The 21,127-nt window shown below is 37.4% G+C and overlaps 2 protein-coding genes across 2 annotated transcripts; both read right to left on the bottom strand.

The window, feature by feature from the left end:
- Positions 1–1,326: 1,326 nt before the first annotated feature.
- LOC109795287 (HSP20-like chaperones superfamily protein) lies at positions 1,327–2,338 on the bottom strand. Its single transcript, XM_083064947.1, has 2 exons — positions 2,067–2,338; positions 1,327–1,799 (listed from the first exon to the last, which is right to left on the bottom strand). Exons 1-2 carry the CDS (start codon positions 2,206–2,208, stop codon positions 1,534–1,536), a joined length of 408 nt encoding a protein of 135 aa, XP_082921073.1. The 5' UTR covers positions 2,209–2,338; the 3' UTR covers positions 1,327–1,533.
- A 15,025-nt stretch (positions 2,339–17,363) lies between these two features.
- On the bottom strand, positions 17,364–19,974 carry LOC109795367 (zinc finger MYND domain protein). Its single transcript, XM_020354840.3, has one exon. It carries the CDS (start codon positions 19,531–19,533, stop codon positions 17,638–17,640), a length of 1,896 nt encoding a protein of 631 aa, XP_020210429.2. The 5' UTR covers positions 19,534–19,974; the 3' UTR covers positions 17,364–17,637.
- Between the last annotated feature and the right edge of the window lie 1,153 nt (positions 19,975–21,127).

Genomic DNA, 21,127 nt, shown 5'->3' with positions numbered 1-21,127 from the left:
ATGTAAGTATAAATTTATTTAACATATAATTACATATAATTTTAATGTTAATTTTAAATAATATTTAATAATATATTACGTGTCATTATAATTTATATTTACACATTTAATAATATACTAACATAGATATATGTATCTAACTATAGTGTTGCTAAAAATAATTTTTAGTGAAAATATTGTGTTGCTATTAGTGTTTTAGTTTCTACCGATTACTTATACAACCGGTTCCATTACTTTATCCTCAACAATAGTGGTTAAATATGGATTTTTTAGAAATTAATATTTAAAATCGATATATGTAATTGATGTCGGTTTACGAAATTTTTACGCAAAACGACTGCATCATTGCCCTGTACTAATAATATATGTAATGTGATTCATTATATTAGAATACTAGCGATTTTCTCAAAATATATTTTTTTTATTGTTTACTAAAATTTATTAAAAAATTATAAAATTTGTGTGTGACTCATATCTCGAGTCTTTTTCATGCAACTCATAGGAAGAGAAAGCGGCAAAGAGATTAGCAAGCCCGAATTGACGAGTAGAAATACTATTTTAACACGAGTCTTGGCAATTATTTTTGACTGGCAAACCGATAATAGGAGCCAATGAATGAATATTGAAGAAAAGCTATCTCATTATGTTAAAATTTTCACGTGCTCCTTCTGTCTGAGGCGGTAAGTTGGTAACATGCAGCTGGATAGTATCTCTTTTTCTTTAATATGCCATCATTTGAGTCATCAAATCTTCTACCATGTTTACTATTAAGACAAGTTCTACTTAAATGTTCCAAGTTGTTTTGGTGGCACAATCGATGTGGTCACGTGAATGTGGTGCACTTCTCGGTGGGAATGGGACATGGAATATTTCCATGTCCGTGGATTATTTTTATTTTTATTTTTTCCCATTCAAACTAGCCTTATTGATTAAAACTTGAAAAGACAAAATGTTGAAAATATCTGCATCCACTTGGGCCTGTTTGGTGGGAAGATTTTTCCATTATTGCCATTTTTACACTGGAAGCGATTGACCAACAACTCCTTAAAAAAGATTCCAAATTTCCAAATGGGGATTGCGAATTTATTTTGCATTCTGCATGCCATACCCCAACCCAAGTGTTTCTAACGCGACCTTTCTGCTTAGTTGTGCAAAACATATTGAGATTGCGTTCTGGCTAATAAGCCATGGCATGTTATTGTCTACACCAGTTACACACTTTAACAGGTGAAAGGACTTCAAAGTTGAAACACACGATATAAAAGTTATGTAAAGTAGGAACGTGTGACGTGTCGCAAGTTTGATACATAAAGTTAGCTAAATATCTGCGGGTTGAAATCTTGGATGTCATTTGTGAAATAATATAAAACAACGGGGTCACAGTTTACAAGCATGTTGTACACAAGAATCACTAAGATAAGAACATAGCCCAAATCACGCAAAGGCACCTTAACCAATGTTTGATTAAATAATTCCATAAATCAATCACAATCATGTAAATGCATGGCAGCTCCTAAAACAAGGACCGTTCATTCAAGCAGCTCTTGCTAGAACTTCCAAATTGTCAGACACATCAGCAGGGTCAATGTAGAAACCTCTACTAATTGATCTTGGAACTGTAACAGTTAAAACTCCATCTTCATACCCAGCAGAGATGCCATCAAGATCAACCCTACCCGGCAGCCTAAACTTCCTCTCAAACTTCCTTGCAGGTTGTGTGGATTCATCCACTGCTTCAGTTCTGATTATGAGGTACTTCGAGTCCTGAACCTCTACTCTCAGCTCTTCTTTCTTCACACCTACCATAACAAGCTAACACCAAATAAATAAACAGAGAAAGAAACCAAGTTGATGGATGCAAATTAAAATTTAGTAAATGGACTATAACTCATATTATATAATAATTATCTTAAAAGTTATATCAACAAATTTATAATTTGCTTACAGTACATTTATTATTTATACTAACAATACATAGAAATTGAACTCAAAACCAAAAACAAAGGAAACAAAAGATATAGAAGTATGATTGATGGGAAGGAGTTTATTAATTAGTATGTGCTTACCGGGGATGTCAGCAGAGAATACGTGAGATTCAGGGGTTTCTGTCCAGTGAACATAGTTTTGTGGGATGAAATTGTAGGGAAAGAGAAGGTGAGAAGGGATACGGTATTGCCAGGGAAGGGAGTAAGGTGGTGGGAACTCCATTGTTTGGAGGTTAACTTGTGGGAGGGAATTTGGAGTTTCCTTGTAGAGTTGGTTTATATGATGTTAGTGGAAAAGGATAAATACTATGTAGCCATAGGTAGTTGGTTGGTTTTTTTTATAGACATGTGGGCAAGTTGGGTGATGAACTCATTAGAGTCTGATATATCATTGCTTTTCTTTTCATTCCTTTATTTTTCTTTTACCTTTTTTATTACAATTTATTATATTTATAATATTTTACAGGAACCCTTGGTTTATTGAGTTTATAGGGAGAATAAGAAAAAATAAGTATAATATACTACTCATATAACTTATAAATATTAATAGATAAAAAGGGAGGGAAGATGAAAAAAAAAATATCAAAATAATTTAGTTAACACAATATAAACAACATAATTACATTTGTACAGTAGATTGGGTTGAGTTTTCAATACTAAAACTTTATATCCAATATGGAAAATAATGAGTTTGATTGAACTTGAATATTATACGAACACTTAAAAAAATTGATATTGTTGGATCCACTCGAAATTATGGGACTCGAAAAAGATTGATAGCGCTGCCCGAGAAGTAAAATCAACACATGCTGATTACTTGTGACAAATCTCACGTGGGACGTGGGAGCACTCGAGATAGAATCGAACAAGCAAGTGTTGCTCGAGAATAGTTGAAAAATTGAGACATTCTCAGAACATGGAGGTTAAGCCAAAACGGTTACCAAACAAATCAATCGAAGAAACAAGAAACGTGGGAAGAGCGGTTAAAGAAAGTTATAATTCAAGACCACGTAGCAAATATAGTGGATAGCGGTTATGAGTTAGAGGCGTACATGCACAGAATTAACCGCTCTTGATTGCTCTATAAATACAAGGATTACGGACCTTTACAGGGGTCGAAAAAACTCATACTTGAATTAGCTTCTGAAGCATTCTCTACCTACACACACATATGGCTCTCGTGCACAAGATCGTTTTTGGGTATGACTGACTCTCGACCACTTTTATTTTCTCTTTTTAGGAGTAGAAGTAGAATAGTCTTCTTGTTCTTCGTTTAATCACGTAGTGTATTCATATACTTTGATCAATATGTTTTCATGTGTAATGTAATTTGACCATTGTACGAAATGAACTATGATTTGCATTGCTAATATACGTGTTGTTCATTCGGTGCATTTAAGTATTTACATACATGAACACTATTGCTTGATAATACTTAAAGAATATTTAGAGACAAGCAATTCTTGAAAGTTTCCACTCTGTCTCTGTTCTTTGCACTGTGTTCCAAATACATAAGAACGTTAACATATCTAAATTGAAACATTGATTGTGCTAGTCCGAGTAAAAAGAATCCTTAAAACAAATTCCACCGTAAACAAATTGGCACGCCCGGTGGGACTGTTTAAATCTAACATAATTGGACTAGTTTTGGGCATGTATGTTGCATGAGACTTAGGAGTGGAAGAACAATGTCTACGTCTAATAGAGAAACAGGCACTAACAACAATAATCACGTAGATGTAGAACAAGCAAATTCTAATCCTGATAATGTGACTAATGTAACCAGGGGGGCAACGTCTTCATCCCCTGTGTTACTCGAAAACACAGCTAGGCAAACAAATGTTACTCAGGAACTAGCGAATGTCACTAGAGAGTATCCCTGGGGTATGCCACAGAATTGGCGAAATACCCAACCTGTGCATGTCGAAATGCCAATACCGTTAATAGGACCCAATTCACAAATGCATGTATCCCCACAGGGTTATAATCCTGGGCCGAATGGCATGTGTTTTGTTATGCAAGACCCGTATCAGCATATAGGAACAAGTCAGGAGGGTTCTTTGATTCGACCAGGGAGTTATGTACCTACGGGTATTAGTAACCAAGTCATGATGGCTCTTCGACAACAAATGGACCACAGTAATCATGACATGGTCAATTTGTTGTCGACACAAATGCATAATATTATGACTCCTCTGTATGAATTGATAAATAAAATTGGAGATAAATTAGGAGAGGGGTCACCTTCGAGAGCCATGAGTGGAAATCTGAATGAGACGGAAAATCCTGGGGGGCATGAGAATTTTCATCAGAATGTAGTTCGACCTAATAGAAACCCACAGGATAATTTAGACCAAATGGTAGAGAGGATACTTAATAGACATGGATTCGATGTGGGTCGAAATGAACGCCCCTACTTTGTGTCAGCTTTCCCAGATTATATAACTCAAGTAGAATTACCCCGAGGAATAAAAGTACCGAAGTTTTCAAAATTCGCGGGAGAGTTAACTGAGTCAACAGTCGAACACATAGCTAGGTATGGGGTCGAATGTGGGAATTTGGCAAACAATGAGTATTTAAAAATGAAATATTTTCCAAGTTCATTGACTAAGCATGCCTTTACATGGTTCACAACCCTGCCCCCTAATTCGATACACACTTGGGTTCAGTTAGAAGGTAGTTTCCATGAACATTTCTTCCGAGAAGAAACGAAAGTGAGTATAGTTGATTTAATGAACATTAAGAGGGAAAGCCAGGAAACTTTAGATGATTATTTAAATAGGTTCAGGCAATTGAAATCGCGATGTTATACTAATATACCTGAACATGAATTAGTTAGGATCGCAGCAACAGGATTAGATTTCTCGATACGCAAAAAATTAGTAAATGAACAGTTGAGAGATATGGCCCAGTTAGCCGAAAAGGTGAGAAGAATCGAACAAATTAAGTTAGAAAAAGAAAGGTTAAGAAAATTCGATAGATTTGTTAGAAAAGAAAAAGTGGCTTATTTAGAAAACTCCGAGCTAAGTGACGATTCTAATTACGAGATTTCGACTGAAGATTTTGAGTTTAACTTAGCAGAGTTACGCCCTGGTCCTATGTATCGGTGTCAAATGTTAAAACCGGGAGATAATGTAGAAGGGAATTCGACTAAGAAATATAGTTTTGATGTGAGTAAGGCAGAAAAGATATTCGATACCTTGCTAAAAGATAAACAGATTATACTCCCAGAGAATCATAAAATTCCACCTTTCGAGCAAAGAAAAGGAAAGAAATTATGCAAATATCATAATATGTATGGACATTGGACTAACAGTTGTGTGCGTTTCAGGGATTTCATCGAGAAGGCGATTACTGATGGTCGCCTGGCTTTTGAAGAGAAGGAAATGAAGGCGGATGTTGATCCATTTGCTGCCCATACTGGCTATGTTGAACCAGTTTCGATGCCCATCAACATGGTGGAAGTTGCTGCTGAGGACGATGATAACATTGAGCCCATTTCTGACGAGAAGCTCGAGGAGTTAATGGAGGATTTTGCTAAAGAGCAAGAACCCATATACCCAAAGGAAGGGGATAGTCTGTTGGAGTTTCTGTCGAAGAAAAAAGAAGCTGATAAAGAGGTCATGTTGTGTCCTCGATGCAGTGCTGTCTTTGATAGGGCAGCGACTAAGGCTTTCGAAGAGTCAGAAATGATGAAGAATTACAAAGCTGAGAAGCTGCGTGAGAAAGCGAAACCCAATGCTAGGTCGAATGCTGGTTTGACCATGAGGCAAGTTCATATGCCTCAATATAATGCCCCAGTTGGGAAGATGGAGATGTATAACTCGTCTAGGTTCGGCAATACTTTTGCGCCGAACGCGAATGTACCTGTTGGAAGATGAAATGCACCACCTAGGCCTATAATGGGTCGAGGTAAACAAGTAATGACTAGCATGGGAAACCCAGTACAGGGAAATGCAGGAAAATTTTCGAATTTGACTACGGGGAATGTTAGAATTTCAGCTGGGGGAATGTTAGAATTTCAGCTGGGGGATATGGACGTGGCTTTCGACAGCCATTTAACAACTTAACCAAAACCCAATGGAGGAGGCAGCAAAGGATGCGAAAAGCAACCTTTGAAGGTATGGGGGGAAATCGTTTTTCGATTCCAGTTCCTCAAAAAGGGGAGTCCTCTAGAAAGTTCATCGAAGACGATGAAGACATGATAACGGACTGCTTCGAGAGCGGTTTCGAGGATTCTCTGGAAGATATTTGCAGGATAGTTTCCATTTTACCTTCGGAGTATGCTGGTGCTATGGAATCCATGAATGAACAAGAGGATATCAACAGGGAAGACGTTTTCGAGGATCTCAATTATGAGTCCAAGATTATATGGGTCAATCAAATCTCGAGGGTTGTACCCAAGTTCAACTCAGCTGTGTTTGACTCTCCCACCGAGGAAATGAAAGGACACCTCAAGCCCCTATTGCTAACTTTGATGATTGAGGGGCAGGAGGTGAATAAGGTTTTAGTCGATGGAGGCGCCGTTGTGAATATCCTGCCCAAAACAATGTTGAAAAGGTTTGGGAAATCTCTGGCTGACTTAAAGCCTCACAACATCATGATCTCGGACTACGCATGAAAGTCCTCACATCCTGAAGGTATGATTTTGTTGGATGTGCAGATTGGGAGTGTGAAGAGGACTACTATGTTTATAGTGACGCCATCGAAGGCGAATTTTAATGTCCTACTAGGTCGAGAATGAATACATGGGGTAGGTGCTGTTCCTTCCACGGTTCACCAGAGGATTTTCTTCTGGAATGAAGATGAAGGGTTGGAGGTTCTCGAGGCTGATCAGAAAACTTATGAAGTTGGCATGTATTTTGCTGATCAACAACTGACAGCATTTGCCAAGACCAAACCATTCGACGCCTACAATTCTAGGGTGATGGATGAAGAGGAAGACGTCAAGAAAACCTTTTGTTGGGACGTGAAGAGAGGATTCGTGATTCGAGCCGAAAAGAATTCGGCTCCACTGGATGCATGAAGGACGAAGATCCTTACTCGAGCTTCTTAGCTCGAATATCGGCCTACGTAGCCGATCAAACGGCCAACTTGGCCGAGAAAGATCAATTTGACAATGAGGTTAGCACGACCAAACCATTCGACGCCTACAATTCTAGGGTGATGGATGAAGAGGAAGGCGTCAAGAAAACCTTTTGTTGGGACGTGAAGAGAGGATTCGTGATTCGAGCCGAAAAGAATTCGGCTCCACTGGATGCATGAAGGACGAAGATCCTTACTCGAGCTTCTTAGCTCGAATATCGGCCTACGTGGCCGATCAAACGGCCAACTTGGCCGAGAAAGATCAATTTGACAATGAGGTTAGCACGACCATTTTGGCCGAAGAAAAACAAAAAAAGAAAGAAGAGATGGATTTCGAGTCAATAAAGAAAAAAGAAAAACAAAAGAGAAAAGAAAAGGACTTCGAAATCGAAAAGAAGAATGAAGAAAAACAAAAAATAGAAAATCAAAGGGACCAAGGAGTCTCAGATAAAAATGAAAAGCAAAAGGAAAAAATAGACCTAGAGATCGAAAGGACAAAAGAAGGTAAAGAGCAAGAGCTAGAACTCAAACTGGACTGCATTTTCGATGATTCACCTTTGGGGTTCGAGAGGGCCACTAATGAAGAACATAAGTTAGAATCCCAAGATCCGCTCGAAGAGGTTAATCTGGGGACTATCGAAAATAAGCGAATCACTTACATTAGCAAGTTCTTGCAAGGGGAGCTGAAAGAGGAGATAATTCGAATGTTGCATGAATACAAAGATTGCTTTGCATGGGATTATGATGAAATGTCAGGACTAGATCAAGAATTGGTGGAGCATAGCCTACCAATGATCCCAGGAAAGAAACCCGTGAAGCAAAGTCCTCGAAGATTTGCTCCTGAAGTGATCGAGAAAATCAAAAGGGAAATTGAGAGATTGCTGAAGGCAAAGTTCATCAGAACTTCGAGATACCCTGACTGGATCTCGAATATAGTGCCGGTTATAAAGAAAAACGGGAAACTCAGAGTTTGTATTGACTTTCGAGATCTCAACATGGCAACTCCCAAGGATGAGTACCCTATGCCCATTGCTGAAAATATGATAGATGTCGCTGCAGGTAATGAAATTATGAGTTTGTTAGATGGTTATTCTGGATATAACCAAATTTATATTGCAGCTAACGATGTGTCGAAAATTGCTTTTCGATGTCCAGGTGCCTTAGGCGTCTATGAATGGGTGATGATGCCATTTGGACTAAAAAATGTTGGTGCTACTTATCAGAGGGCAATGAATTTAATATTCCATGATCTAATTGGTAAGTTTGTACAAGTATATATTGATGACATAATTGTTGGGTCGAAACAAAAAGAGGATCACCTAAGCCATTTAAAATTATCTTTCGAGAGAATGAGAAAACATGGTTTGAAAATGAATCCACTAAAATGTGCTTTTGGTGTTATAGCAGGAGAATTTCTGGGGTTTATCATACACCAGAAAGGAATTGAAGTAAATCAAAACAAGACGAAAGCTATCATGGAGACTAAATCTCCATCGAACAAGAAGGAACTTCAATCTCTCCTAGGTAAAGTAAACTTTCTACGAAGATTCATATTGAACTTGTCTGGTAAAACTAAAGTGTTTTCTCCTCTTTTACGCTTAAAAAAGGAGCAAGAATTTCGATGGCATGAAGAGCACCAGAAAGCGTTCGATGATATCAAAGGTTACTTGGCCCATCCTCCAGTGCTTGCACCAATCTCTGAAGGGAAGCAACTGAAGTTGTATATTTCAGCTAACGATTCGACTATTGCGGGCATGCTGGCGCAAGATGATGAACATGGCATCGAGAGAGTCATTTACTATTTAAGTCGAATGTTAGTTGGAGCAGAGATTAAATATACCCCTTTAGAGAAATTATGTTTAAGTCTTTATGTTGCTTGTACAAAGTTGAAGTACTATATTAGGACTCGTGATATTGTAATATTTTGTCGAAGTAATGTGATTAAATATATGTTGTGTAAACCTATATTGCATTCTCGAGTCGGTAAATGGGCACTTGCATTAACAGAGTATTCATTAACTTTCGAACTGTTAAAATCAATTAAGGGGCAAATAATTGCAGACTTTCTCGCTGATCACTCGAGAGAAACAAAGGATGTTCTATACTTAACTACAAAACCCTGGCAATTATATTTTGATGGCTCTAAACACGGATCAGGCGCTGGTATAGGCCTTTTAATTATATCTCCCGAAGGGTTCCCGACTAAATTATCATTTGCAACGAACAAAAAGTACTCGAACAATGAAACTGAGTATCAGACATTAATAACAGGGCTTGAAATCCTTGAAGAATTGGGCGCTCGAAATGTATTGATTCGAGGTGATTCGTAATTAGTCATCAAGCAATTAACACGAGAGTATAAATGTTTAAATGAAAAGTTAATTGAAGCTAAAACTCGAGTTGTTCAATTGCTTAACACTTTTGATGAAGTTGAATTACAACATATTCTTCGAAGTTCAAATGTTATTGCAAATAAGTTAGCCCAAACGGCCTCAGGATATAAAGTGAGTAAAGAATGTTTTGAGCGTCTATCGCTTATAGAAGGTGAGTTAATACCTTATTTAGGGATGTCAATTCTAAATGTTGGTTCCTCGAGTCAACAAGACTGGAGAAGAGAATTAATCGAATATTTGCAAAACCCCAATTCAAAGGTCGAGAGGAAAACTAAACTTCAAGCTCTCAATTATGTCTTGTTAAACAACGAGTTATATAAGAAAGGTTTCGACGGGGTTTTATTTAAATGCTTGGGAAATCATGAAAGCTATATAGCCATGGCAGAAACACATGAAGGTATTTGCGGAGCACACCAAGCTGGGCAAAAGATGAAGTGGGTTCTGTCGAGGAAAGGTGTGTATTGGCCATCTATGATTAAGGATTGTATCGAATTTGCCAAAAGCTGTGAAGAGTGTCAGAAACATGGACCAATACAAAAGGTACCAGTAAGTGAATTACATTCAATCATCAAACCTTGGCCATTTCGAAGTTGGGCAATGGATTTAATTGGACAAATACATCCACCTTCCTCGAAAAACCATAAATATATATTGGTGGCTATAGATTATTTTACGAAATGGGTTGAAGCTATTCCTTTAAAAGACATTGAGCAAAAAGACATTATTGATTTTGTTGAAGATCACATTATTACAAGGTTTGGGATTCCCCAAACAATCACTACTGACCAAGGTACTGTGTTTACAGGTCGGAAAGTTGCTCAATATGCTGAGTCTAGGGGAATTAAGTTGATAACTTCGACCCCATATTATGCGCAAGCAAATGGTCAAGTTGAGGCTGCTAATAAAGTGGTAATTGGACTAATCAAAAAACATATATCGAATAAGCCTCGAAGTTGGCATGAAACATTGGTCCAAATTCTATGGGCTTACAGGAATTCACCTCGAGATGCCACAAGGACTTCTCCATATAAATTGGTGTATGGACATGAGGCCATCCTTCCTATCGATATTAATTTACAATCAATTCACATACAAAAACAAAATGAATTACCTTCCGAGGATTATTGGAATTTAATGTATGCTGAGTTGATTTCTTTAGAAGAAGAAAAGCTAATTGCGTTGCGAAATCTGGTTCAACAAAAAGAAAAAATCGAGAAATCGTATAATAAGAAGGTGAAAATGCAGCGTTTTCGAGTCGGGGATTTAGTCTTAAAAATCATCCTACCCATAGATCAGAAATCTCGATATTTAGGGAAGTGGTCATATAATTGGGAAGGTCCTTTCGTAGTCGAACAAGTATATTCAAGTAATGTATTTGTGATTAGGGAGTTAAATTCGAGTGCAAGCAAAGTAATAAATGGAAAATACTTAAAATGCTTTCACCAGAGGATGGAATGTTAATTGTTCGATACAAGTTAAAAAATAAATGAAAAGAACTGAGGATAAGACAAGAAAATATATTTATTACAGAATTTGGACTTAAAATCCTTGAAAGCTTTATAGGTATCGTCCAAACTTTTTCTTCGAGAACGACATTGGGCTTCTAGGTGCTTCTTCTGCTCCAAGGCCTTAGCAAGTTTAGAAGCAATCAATTTGCCTTCCTCCTTAAGGCTCGTCTGACGCTGTTTGATTTCTTGACTCTGAACCTTGACAGCATCTTTCTTGGAGCGAGTCTTATCCAATTCATGCTGCATAGCCTTAATAGTAGTCTCGATATCTGTTTCTTCCTTTTGCAATTGTTGCAAAGAGGAATCATCTCTGCCGTTGAATCCTTGAGGGAGATCAAGTCATCACGGAGTTTTTCCAGCTTAGCCCTATTTTCCTCGTTTTCAAATTCGACCTGAGCCACTTCTTGATGAGCGTTAGACCATTGAGTTCGAAGGTCCCATGCTAGACTAAAAGGCTTGACGAATTCTTGCAGCTCAGAATGGACCTCAGGAGGAAGGTTCGAATAACACAGTAAATCATCCATCATTTGTTGAACCTCTGCCTTGAACCCAGGAATAAGGAAAGCTTGATCAAGGTCCTCAACATAAGCCTTTGATCGAAAAGAATCAAGCAAAGGTTGATACGATGGGGTCTCAGAAACTTGCTCAACATTTTTGCCTTTCTCCTTCTCCGTTTCAGAAGGATCATTGGTCCAATTATCCAAGACTTCAAAAATCCTAGAGATATCTTCATCTCCATTGTTGAAGAAGCTCATCAAATCGAAATCCGGAGAGGGAACTGATGAAAGCCCTTAGATCGAAGAAGTAGGACCACCTTGAGTTGAAGGGGAAGTAGTGAACGGTCTTGGAGACTCAGTTGAACCTAAACAAAAGTAATATATGAGGTTTTCATTAAGGCACAATCACACAAGAGTTAAGTTGAAAAGAGATATACCCTTATTCGGGCTGAAAGGGGGTTGCAACTCGAAGGAAGGTTCACCTTGTGCCGAATTCTCTTGATTATGCGCGGTAGGGTCAGACTCAACCGTCCTGGTCTCTTCGATTTGAGGAGGTATTTCGATTGAAGCTACCACAGAGGCAATTTCAGCGACGTTCAACTGGGTTGGAGTTAGCTGCATACAAAATTAGAGGTTAGAAAATCGGAACAAGGAGGTTAAAGGCCTAGAGTTAGAGATTGAACTTGAGGAGTCGCTGCAGTCACCAGATGCACATCCTTCGGCAACTCTCGAGACATTTCTTGAGAGGAATTTAACTGGATGATCTCAGTGTCCTATTATGTGTTAATGTTAAGTCAAAAATATGGAAGACATAAAGAAATATGCATATAAAAAAAAGCGAAATACCTTCGGAACGGACTTCATGGCGTCTTTGAGTAGTTTCTCACCATCAGGCTTGGGGGGTTTCTTGGAAAGAGACACGACCATTTTGCCTTTTCCTTTGTCTGGTTTCTTCGTAGTCGAGATCTGACAACAAAGATAATGAATGGGTTATAAAGTGCGAATGAGAAAACAACTTCAATATTTTGACAAGTCACTTACGGTCTTAGTGCTGTCAGACCCTACTTTTTGTTTTTTCGAGGTCTCAATGCTCTGCCAGAGAAATCAAGAGTTAAGGAAGGTAAGACAAATATTTCGAGTTTAAAGAAAGAGAGAAGTCTAAAAGAAATGTACCTTAGAGCGAAGTGAGACCTTTTCAGCGGCAGTCTTTCTTTTTCGACTTTTCTTTGAAGACTCAATGTCTTCATCGTCCTCACTTGCCCACTCGGGAGTTTGCTCAGCATGTTGTGGAACACGCTGAGGTATGGCAACTACAAAATTCGAGGAAAGAGTTGAGACCAGTTAAAACAAACTCGAAAAGAAATATGGAAAAAGGAAAGACATTTATCAGGAGGAGGGTTAACATTATTGACCCAACATAATGGCCACCATTTGCTTCGAGAAAAATCGTACACGGAACACCTCGCGTAGGTAACTCGATTCTTTACAGGAATCTCTTTGCGCTCAAGGTAAAACGGATCAAGTGTTTTCACCCAAGGAGGGTGAGATAAATGTTTAACTAGACCAAAAAGAGCATTTGGAAGAGGAGGTATATGTTTTGGACAAATTTTTTCGAAATCAGTTTTACCTTGAGGGTTTATTACCTTTTTCGCGCGGATATTCCGTTGTACCATTTTCGATAAGGATACCGAAGCGTCAAAGATGGCTCGGTGCACATTATCAGGCCGATAACAAACTTTAAAAAATTGTTCAAATTGATAAATTATAAGCTGATTCTTGAAAGTACCTGATTGCTTGGGCCCCTGCGAACAAGAGAGAGGAGAATTAATCAGCTTCTTCAGAAAAATATCAAAATTAAGAAGTCTATCTACACAGTAGTCACACCACCATCGAAGGTAGCATCTGGAGGTTAAGAAAGAGGGTAAAAAATTGCATGGTGTAAGAGTTAGTTCTTTGCAGGGTCGAAGGACAAGGTCTAGAAGTTCTTCATAGTTCCCTTTCTCGACACAGATATCAGCATCGATGCTCTCCTTGCGTCGAAGAGGAAGAGGTTTCATTTGACAAAGACCAAATTGTCTAAAAAAAGAGTTGCGGTTGATATGGGTAGACTCTCACATCCTTTTGTCGCATTCCTGATATAATAATATCCCAAGAGAGAATCCTAGACTACATCTCGAGAGCATCAGGCGTTATATTCCAAACTTCGTTAGTGCCGCGAAGCCATGATGGACCAGATAAAGTATGTCGAATAAAAGGGGCGAGTTCTTCAGAAAATTCAGAAAAACTAAGGATAGCGCGGATATACACTGCGAAGTTGTCAATCAAACGCTTACGAGGAGTTAGAGTTGTTAGTCGAGCGCCCTCGAATTCGTAGGAGGGAGCAAAAGATGAAGAAAGAGACAGTTTCTTCTCGAAAATGGCATTGAGCCATAATTGGAGCAACCACAGCGGACCAGAGAGATTTCGAGGCCCAGATTCACGAGAAAGGCTTTCCGATGCCTCATCGAGACAAGTATACAAGGAGGCCAAGAGAAGTTTACTCAGACAGATTTTCTTTTTTAAATGAAGAGCTTGAGCAAGAACGTAGTAATATTTGGGAACTTGAAGTGAGGGGGTACAAAAGACACAAGCTGATAACCAATACATTAAAAATGCTATATGTTCAGAAGGCGAGACAGTAGAACCAGGTTGCCCCATATGAGCGTTGATGAAAGCTAAATAAGTTTTCTTATCCCAAGTAATCGAAAGCTCATTCATCGAAATCTCCTCTTCGAAAGCACCAGGGTAAAATCTTTCCCCAACAGGGGACAAACCAGTGATTGCAGCTATATCTAACAAGGTGGGGCCAACAAAACCACAAGGGAATTCGAAAGCTTTAGTTTCTCGATTCCAAAAGAAAATGGCTGATAGCAACATCTGAGGGTTGAAAAAGTGCAGGTCGAACTTAGCTAATTGGATAAAATCAAGTATACCCGTCTCAGACCAAGAAGTTTCCATTGCGTTTTCTACCCGAAGTAACCATTGGAAGTGCCTATCTTTAACAGGGGGAAAAGCCCTAAATATCTTGGTTGTGTCATTAAACAAGGTAAGATCTATCTTGGCAGAATGGATGAACGGGAGGGTAGAGTCATCTTCAGGTAATAAAGTATTGCCAAATTTTTTCTTATTTTGCCCTACAAACGGACCTAAGAAAGCATGTACATCTCCGTTCTCAAGAGAGAAAGGGAGCAATACCTGGGATTGGAAGATTTTTAGACTTGCTTCTTCCATGCCGGGAATAGGGACAAAGGTTTCATCCCCATCAAGAATTTTTTGAACTTCAGCATTAGCTATTAGCAAGGGAACCGTTTGAGTAGGAGCCATGGTGGTAGCAGCGGTAGTGGTCAAAACAGGAGATGTCGTCTGGACAGGAGTTGATGCAGAGGCGGTAACAGGAGAAGCCGTAGAAACTATAGCAGCAGAGCTAGAGGCAGCGGAGGAGGCCATTAAAAGAAGAAAGCAGGGAACTTGGCAAGATAAAAGAACGAAAGAACGCAGAGTTCGCCGGAGAAGAGGAGCGGAGACGGAGTAGTGAACCTTAGGCGCGAAGAAAGACAATAGTAAAAGTGGTTTTACGTAAGGTAAAAAAAAAAAAGGGGGTCTTAATGGGCTTAAGGTGAATGAGCCCATAAATGAAATTCAAATTAAATGATTGTAACACCCGCCAAAATACCAAAATATTTTGGTAACAGAAAAGGAATAGAAAACACGAGCCGTCTCTGCCATTAATATCAATTCAACGGTCATATACATTAAATGCAAAATCCAAATACGAGTCAGATTAGGGTATCATCGAAAGAAGTATGCCTCAAGTAATCCATAGGAACTCGACTTGCTATATCAGCATACATATCAAGATCGAATTCCTAGGGGGGCACTTGTTGGATCCACTCGAAATTATGGGACTCGAAAAAGATTGATAGCGCTGCCCGAGAAGTAAAATCAACACATGCTGAGTACTTGTGACAAATCTCACGTGGGACGTGGGAGCACTCGAGATAGAATCGAACAAGCAAGTATTGCTCGAGAATAGTTGAAAAATTGAGACATTCTCAGAACATGGAGGTTAAGCCAAAACGGTTACCAAACAAATCAATCGAAGAAACAAGAAACATGGGAAGAGCGGTTAAAGGAAGTTATAATTCAAGACTACGTAGCAAATATAGTGGATAGCGGTTATGAGTTAGAGGCGTACATGCACAGAATTAACCGCTCTTGATTGCTCTATAAATACAAGGATTACGGACCTTTACAGGGGTCGGAAAAACTCATACTTGAATTAGCTTCTGAAGCATTCTCTGCCTACACACACATATGGCTCTCGTGCACAAGATCGTTTTTGGGTATGACTGACTCTCGACCACTTTTATTTTCTCTTTTTAGGAGTAGAAGTAGAATAGTCTTCTTGTTCTTCGTTTAATCACGTAGTGTATTCATATACTTTGATCAATATGTTTTCATGTGTAATGTAATTTGACCATTGTACGAAATGAACTATGATTTGCATTGCTAATATACGTGTTGTTCATTCGGTGCATTTAAGTATTTACATACATGAACACTATTGCTTGATAATACTTAAAGAATATTTAGAGACAAGCAATTCTTGAAAGTTTTCACTCTGTCTCTGTTCTTTGCACTGTGTTCCAAATACATAAGAACGTTAACATATCTAAATTGAAACATTAATTGTGCTAGTCCGATTAAAAAAGAATCCTTAAAACAAATTCCACCGTAAACAGATATCTAATCCAAATTAACAATAAATTAGATTGAATTTGAATTTTACATGAACATTCTAAAAATCCGGATCAAACTATTAGAAATGGATTGAGTAGGTTTGAATCACGAGTATTCTTACCTTTGAACATCTTTTGAATATGACAATTGTTTTGCGAGGAAGGTGATCGATATTTATAACAAGAAAAAAGCAAGAAATGCGGATTATTCATTGATCGGAAATAACAAGCATCTTTTCAAATTTTAATACATATGAATTACGAAGTCCCTTCGATCTATAACTTTTTATGGTTTAGACTTTTTTTTTTTGTTTCAATTTTTTGATTCTTTACGCATTCCAAATAATATAAATATTTTTCTAAAGATTTGAAAAACATTAAACATAAAAATAATAGAGAGTAATATAGTTGCATTATGGGAGAAAACATAAACATATTTATTTCTAATTTAAACTAAAATAACTCATAAATTCAATTCCACTTTATTATGATTATTCTCTTACTTTTTCCATTTTAAAAATGTTAAATCCAAATAAAAATGTGACATCCGAAGAAAATAAATCGTTTTTATATAATTCTACGATTTTCTTTAATTATTTTCTTAAAAAATCAAATGCCTAAGGCAGATGCAAAACAAACCATTTTGATATTGTTTGAGATTTTGGTGGTCTCTAGAAAATAATGTTTGTACCTTTTGTCATTAAAAAGCCACACCATAAACACAATACAGCTCCAATCATCGAAACAAAGCCATAAGTTATGTGCATTCCAGTACTATTACAAAAGGCATTCAAAGGAACTTGCTTCGTGTTCCACAATTTCAAATCAACGACAAAATGGTCATTTGAATTGGTTGGTAATTGCAATTTTGCAAATATGGGCACTTAGTTATATATCTATTGGTAAAACCATAGTCGAGAACAGCGGTCATATATACTTAATCCAATGTTAAACAGGGACTTTATGGATAACTCTTAATATTGCTTTATTTCTCTCCAAAACAATTGAAGCACTGATATTGGTTCACCAAAACAACTGACATCTGATTTCAACTTGTACAAGTAAGATTTTGAGGTTTTAAACAAGATTCTAGGGAGATAAGTGACATAAACTTCAATGAGCTAAGTGGAAAACAACTTAATAACTCAGCACACTGGAGGCACAGGATACAAGATTATATAAAAATCACATGGTCCACAATTCAGAGATTAATACAAAAACTCTGGCCAAACAATCAATATACATAATTCAACAAAACTTGCAAGGATCTTCGTAGTTTGCTGTCATTTTCAGCAAACCGCATGACAAAAGAGAAAATTTGAAGTTGGCTGCAAGCTTGGGAATGCATGACAACAGATAGACACTTGTTTTTAGAATTTCTAGGACTGAATTTAAGTATTCACCCCAAAGACAAAACCATTGCTGTATGAAGGAAGATTGCTAGAGGCTGTCAGATTTTTCACAGGTGACCGAAAAGGATTTGGAGTCACCGGATGCGTGATGTGCAGTCCTGCATTACGAAGGACTTGTTTAGCATTTACACACGAAACTTCAGATTGATCAGTGAAGAAGGCAGGCACCCCAAGTGATTTGATTAAATCAAGTGCGCCACCCCAACTAGAATAGCTTTCTAGTCTTGAATTCAGAGCAATGACAACATGTGGAGAAGGTAGGTAGGAGGCTTCCACCTGATAAACACCCCTCACAAGATTCACTCTAACTCTGCTACCAATTCCTGAGGTTGTACCTGACAAATTTATTGGAACTTCTGGTCCCACCATCACTATTTGTACATTTCCCAATCCATTAAGCAAGTGACCTACTTCTGCAAATGCTGGCATCCAATCCAACTCGCCTTCAGGTCCAAGGTAGTGTACAATCACCTCCTTCCCTTTCAGTATAAGGTTCTTTGAACTTATATTAAGAGTAGTTAGTATATGATACACAGTCAATGGATGCGAGAGAATGTCGGCAACAGGACTTGACATCGGTAGGGAGCGAAGGTTGTAGTACTCAGACCAACCAGAGAGAAGAAATGGACTTGAGATGAAATGGTTATTAAATGGAGAGTCATGAGGGTATTCAAATTCATCAATTCCACTCCACAGTTCCTGCATCCCCCCCTTCACAGGAAGGAGACCAAAAGGGCAGTGTGAATAGCAACTGCACTTTCTCCTCCACATACCCTTCTGGTGGATACTTAATGATTCAAGCCACTTACAAGGCTGATCAGCAGAACATGGAAACAAGAAAATCATTATAGCCAGCTCTTCTTCCCTCTCCATCATAGCCTTGTAAAGTCCACACATGCTTTTATGTGTGTCATTCCAGTGTTGCTTCTGGCAGATTGGACTGCAGTAAACAACTGCTCTACACCGGCCACAGCAAAGAGACTGCTCTCCATGGACTTCTTTCTCACACATTGCACACTGTCTCAAGCCAGTACTTGAGTATCCTTTTGAGTCACTGAAAGTGTCCTCTCTAGGTGGTTCTACATACTTGGTTGGGGTAGAGCCAGCACTCACACTACCAGATTTTTCTTCATATGCCTGACCTGGTGGGTGGGAAATGGTAACAGCAACAAGGTCATAACCTCCCTTGGCTACTTCTGGAGGCCACTGAACATCAACAGTCTCTATAAAAGGTTCAAAACACACCACTGTTGAATACTTTGGACCACTTTCCCGGTCAACCTGAAGTAAGGAATGCACCAGAGAAATGGCCTTCATGAATGCATAGACAAATCTTAGCTCTTCAGGTGTAGGATTTCTAAATCGAAGATCGCCGGAAGGTGTGCATCGCACAACATCAATAACCGGAAATCGATCAGAGCCTGATGCTTCCAATGACAAAGACTTTATCATCTTGCGGTTAGATGGGAACATCAATGACTCCACCTCATATGTGACCCTGAGAAGCTCAACATTTGGAACATGAAGGGTCTCTCTAGACCCTGTCACTTTCTTAGCATCATTCTCTGATCTAAACATGTAGAATCCAACATCCCCTCCATCCCCTCCAATGAACTGAACACATGGAAAAGGCTGTTTCTTGCCAGGCCAATCCGAATCCTTTCCAACCCGAATGCCAAACAAGTGCCCCGGACGCAGCCTTTTCCATGGCTCAGTTCTATACAGAGCTGCAGAAGCTTTGTATATAGATTTAATGAAATTTGGAGCAATGCCATCCACTTTCATCATGCATGTCCCAGATCCAGGACCAAGACCAGGACCAGATCCAAACTGCTCCTGAAATCTGTTGAAGAGACTCTTCAAATGCAAATCCATTGTCTCCCCAATTCCTCAGATTATTTTCCCTTTTATGTTCACAATTAACTCTAGTGAAACTAAATCTATTAACTTCAACACTTGAAATTATACAATCACTCTGATCTCAGTCTCACAAAGTATCATAACTCTACTCCACTTCAACAAGCCAAATTCCCGCTATGCACTAGCACTAGACTTATCAAAGCAAAAGCATTTGGGTATATGAGTCACATACAGCTTATGAAATCAGCACCCTTTCAGTTCATTCGACGAACAATAAAACCAAAACTGACAGGACCATAAGATCAATTGTTTCAAATGTTCAATCACAAAACGAAAGAAAAAAATAAATAAAAATCAGAGCTTTTGTTTCGTACCAGCCCCGCAAAATAGTGACGTTGAGCTCCAGAGACTCAATTCGGATTCGTTTCATTTACAGACATTAACTCATAATGATAATGGAATTGACAAGTAAAATGTAACATGTAGGCATTCTCATTTGTGATCTGTGAGCTCGGAATTTCTATATCAAAATCAAAGCCACTCGAAATAAATCAACGGCCAAAATCCATCCATCAAATCAACGGTGATATATTCCAAGAGTCTTCTTATATATATTAAAAAAAAAATTTACACTCTAGGCCAATATTTTATATATATGTATATATAGGAAGATTATAATAACATTAATATAACTAATTTAATAACTAAATTTATAAAATTCACATTTAATATAAAATTAGTAGGCGATATAATATTTAATAAAAGTTATATTAATATTATTATAACTTTTATATATATATATATATATATATATATATATATATATATATTAATCTAGTTTAACATGTTTTTTTACAATCACTTATTTTGTAATTTAATTTAACTTGGTGGGTAGACTAAATTAAATTATTTTATTTTTTAGTTTTATTTAAATTAAAAAAAATTATCAAAAAGATATTGAGTAAGTTTTAAGCCAAATCCAAGTTGACTTTGTTAATCCTTTACATCAAGTTAGATTGGGTCAATTATTTTTCTAGATACATGTTTTTGATGTTTGACTCAATATGTGAGTCAAGCTATTGAACAAGTCACTTTAATTCCTCTAATAGACAATGAGTTAATTGAAAAGAAATGAAAAGAGTGGAAATATTATTCTCTAAAATGATAATACGAGAGTAAATAAATAAAAATTGTTTTAGCTTAACGTTAATAAATTTGTAATACTTTTTTTTTTGTAATTTACTCATAAATTATAATTATATATTCTTAATATTATTTCTCTTTCTTTTTTTATGTGCATTTCATGTATTATCTTACCGTCAGCCAAATAATATATTTATTAATCATTTCAAACAAACTTTACATTTATATACGTATCTTTTTATGTCTCTATCTTTAAATTAAATTTTAATAATTTATTTGAAAGAAATCGTATTTATAAGAGCAAGAGTTCGAGATGTATGTAATGTGAATATAATTTTTTTTACATAATATATTAGTGTATAATGAGGAAGCTAATCATGAGATTATAATTTATAATTTTATATAGACTTCTTGAATTTAAGGGTGATAAATTAATGAATTCGATAATTTTTTTAGATTCATCATA

This window comes from Cajanus cajan, chromosome 1 (assembly GCF_000230855.2).
Source record: "Cajanus cajan strain Asha chromosome 1, NIPB_CcT2T_4, whole genome shotgun sequence".
Taxonomy (NCBI): Eukaryota; Viridiplantae; Streptophyta; class Magnoliopsida; order Fabales; family Fabaceae; genus Cajanus; species Cajanus cajan.
This window is presented reverse-complemented; position numbering and strand designations above follow the sequence as displayed.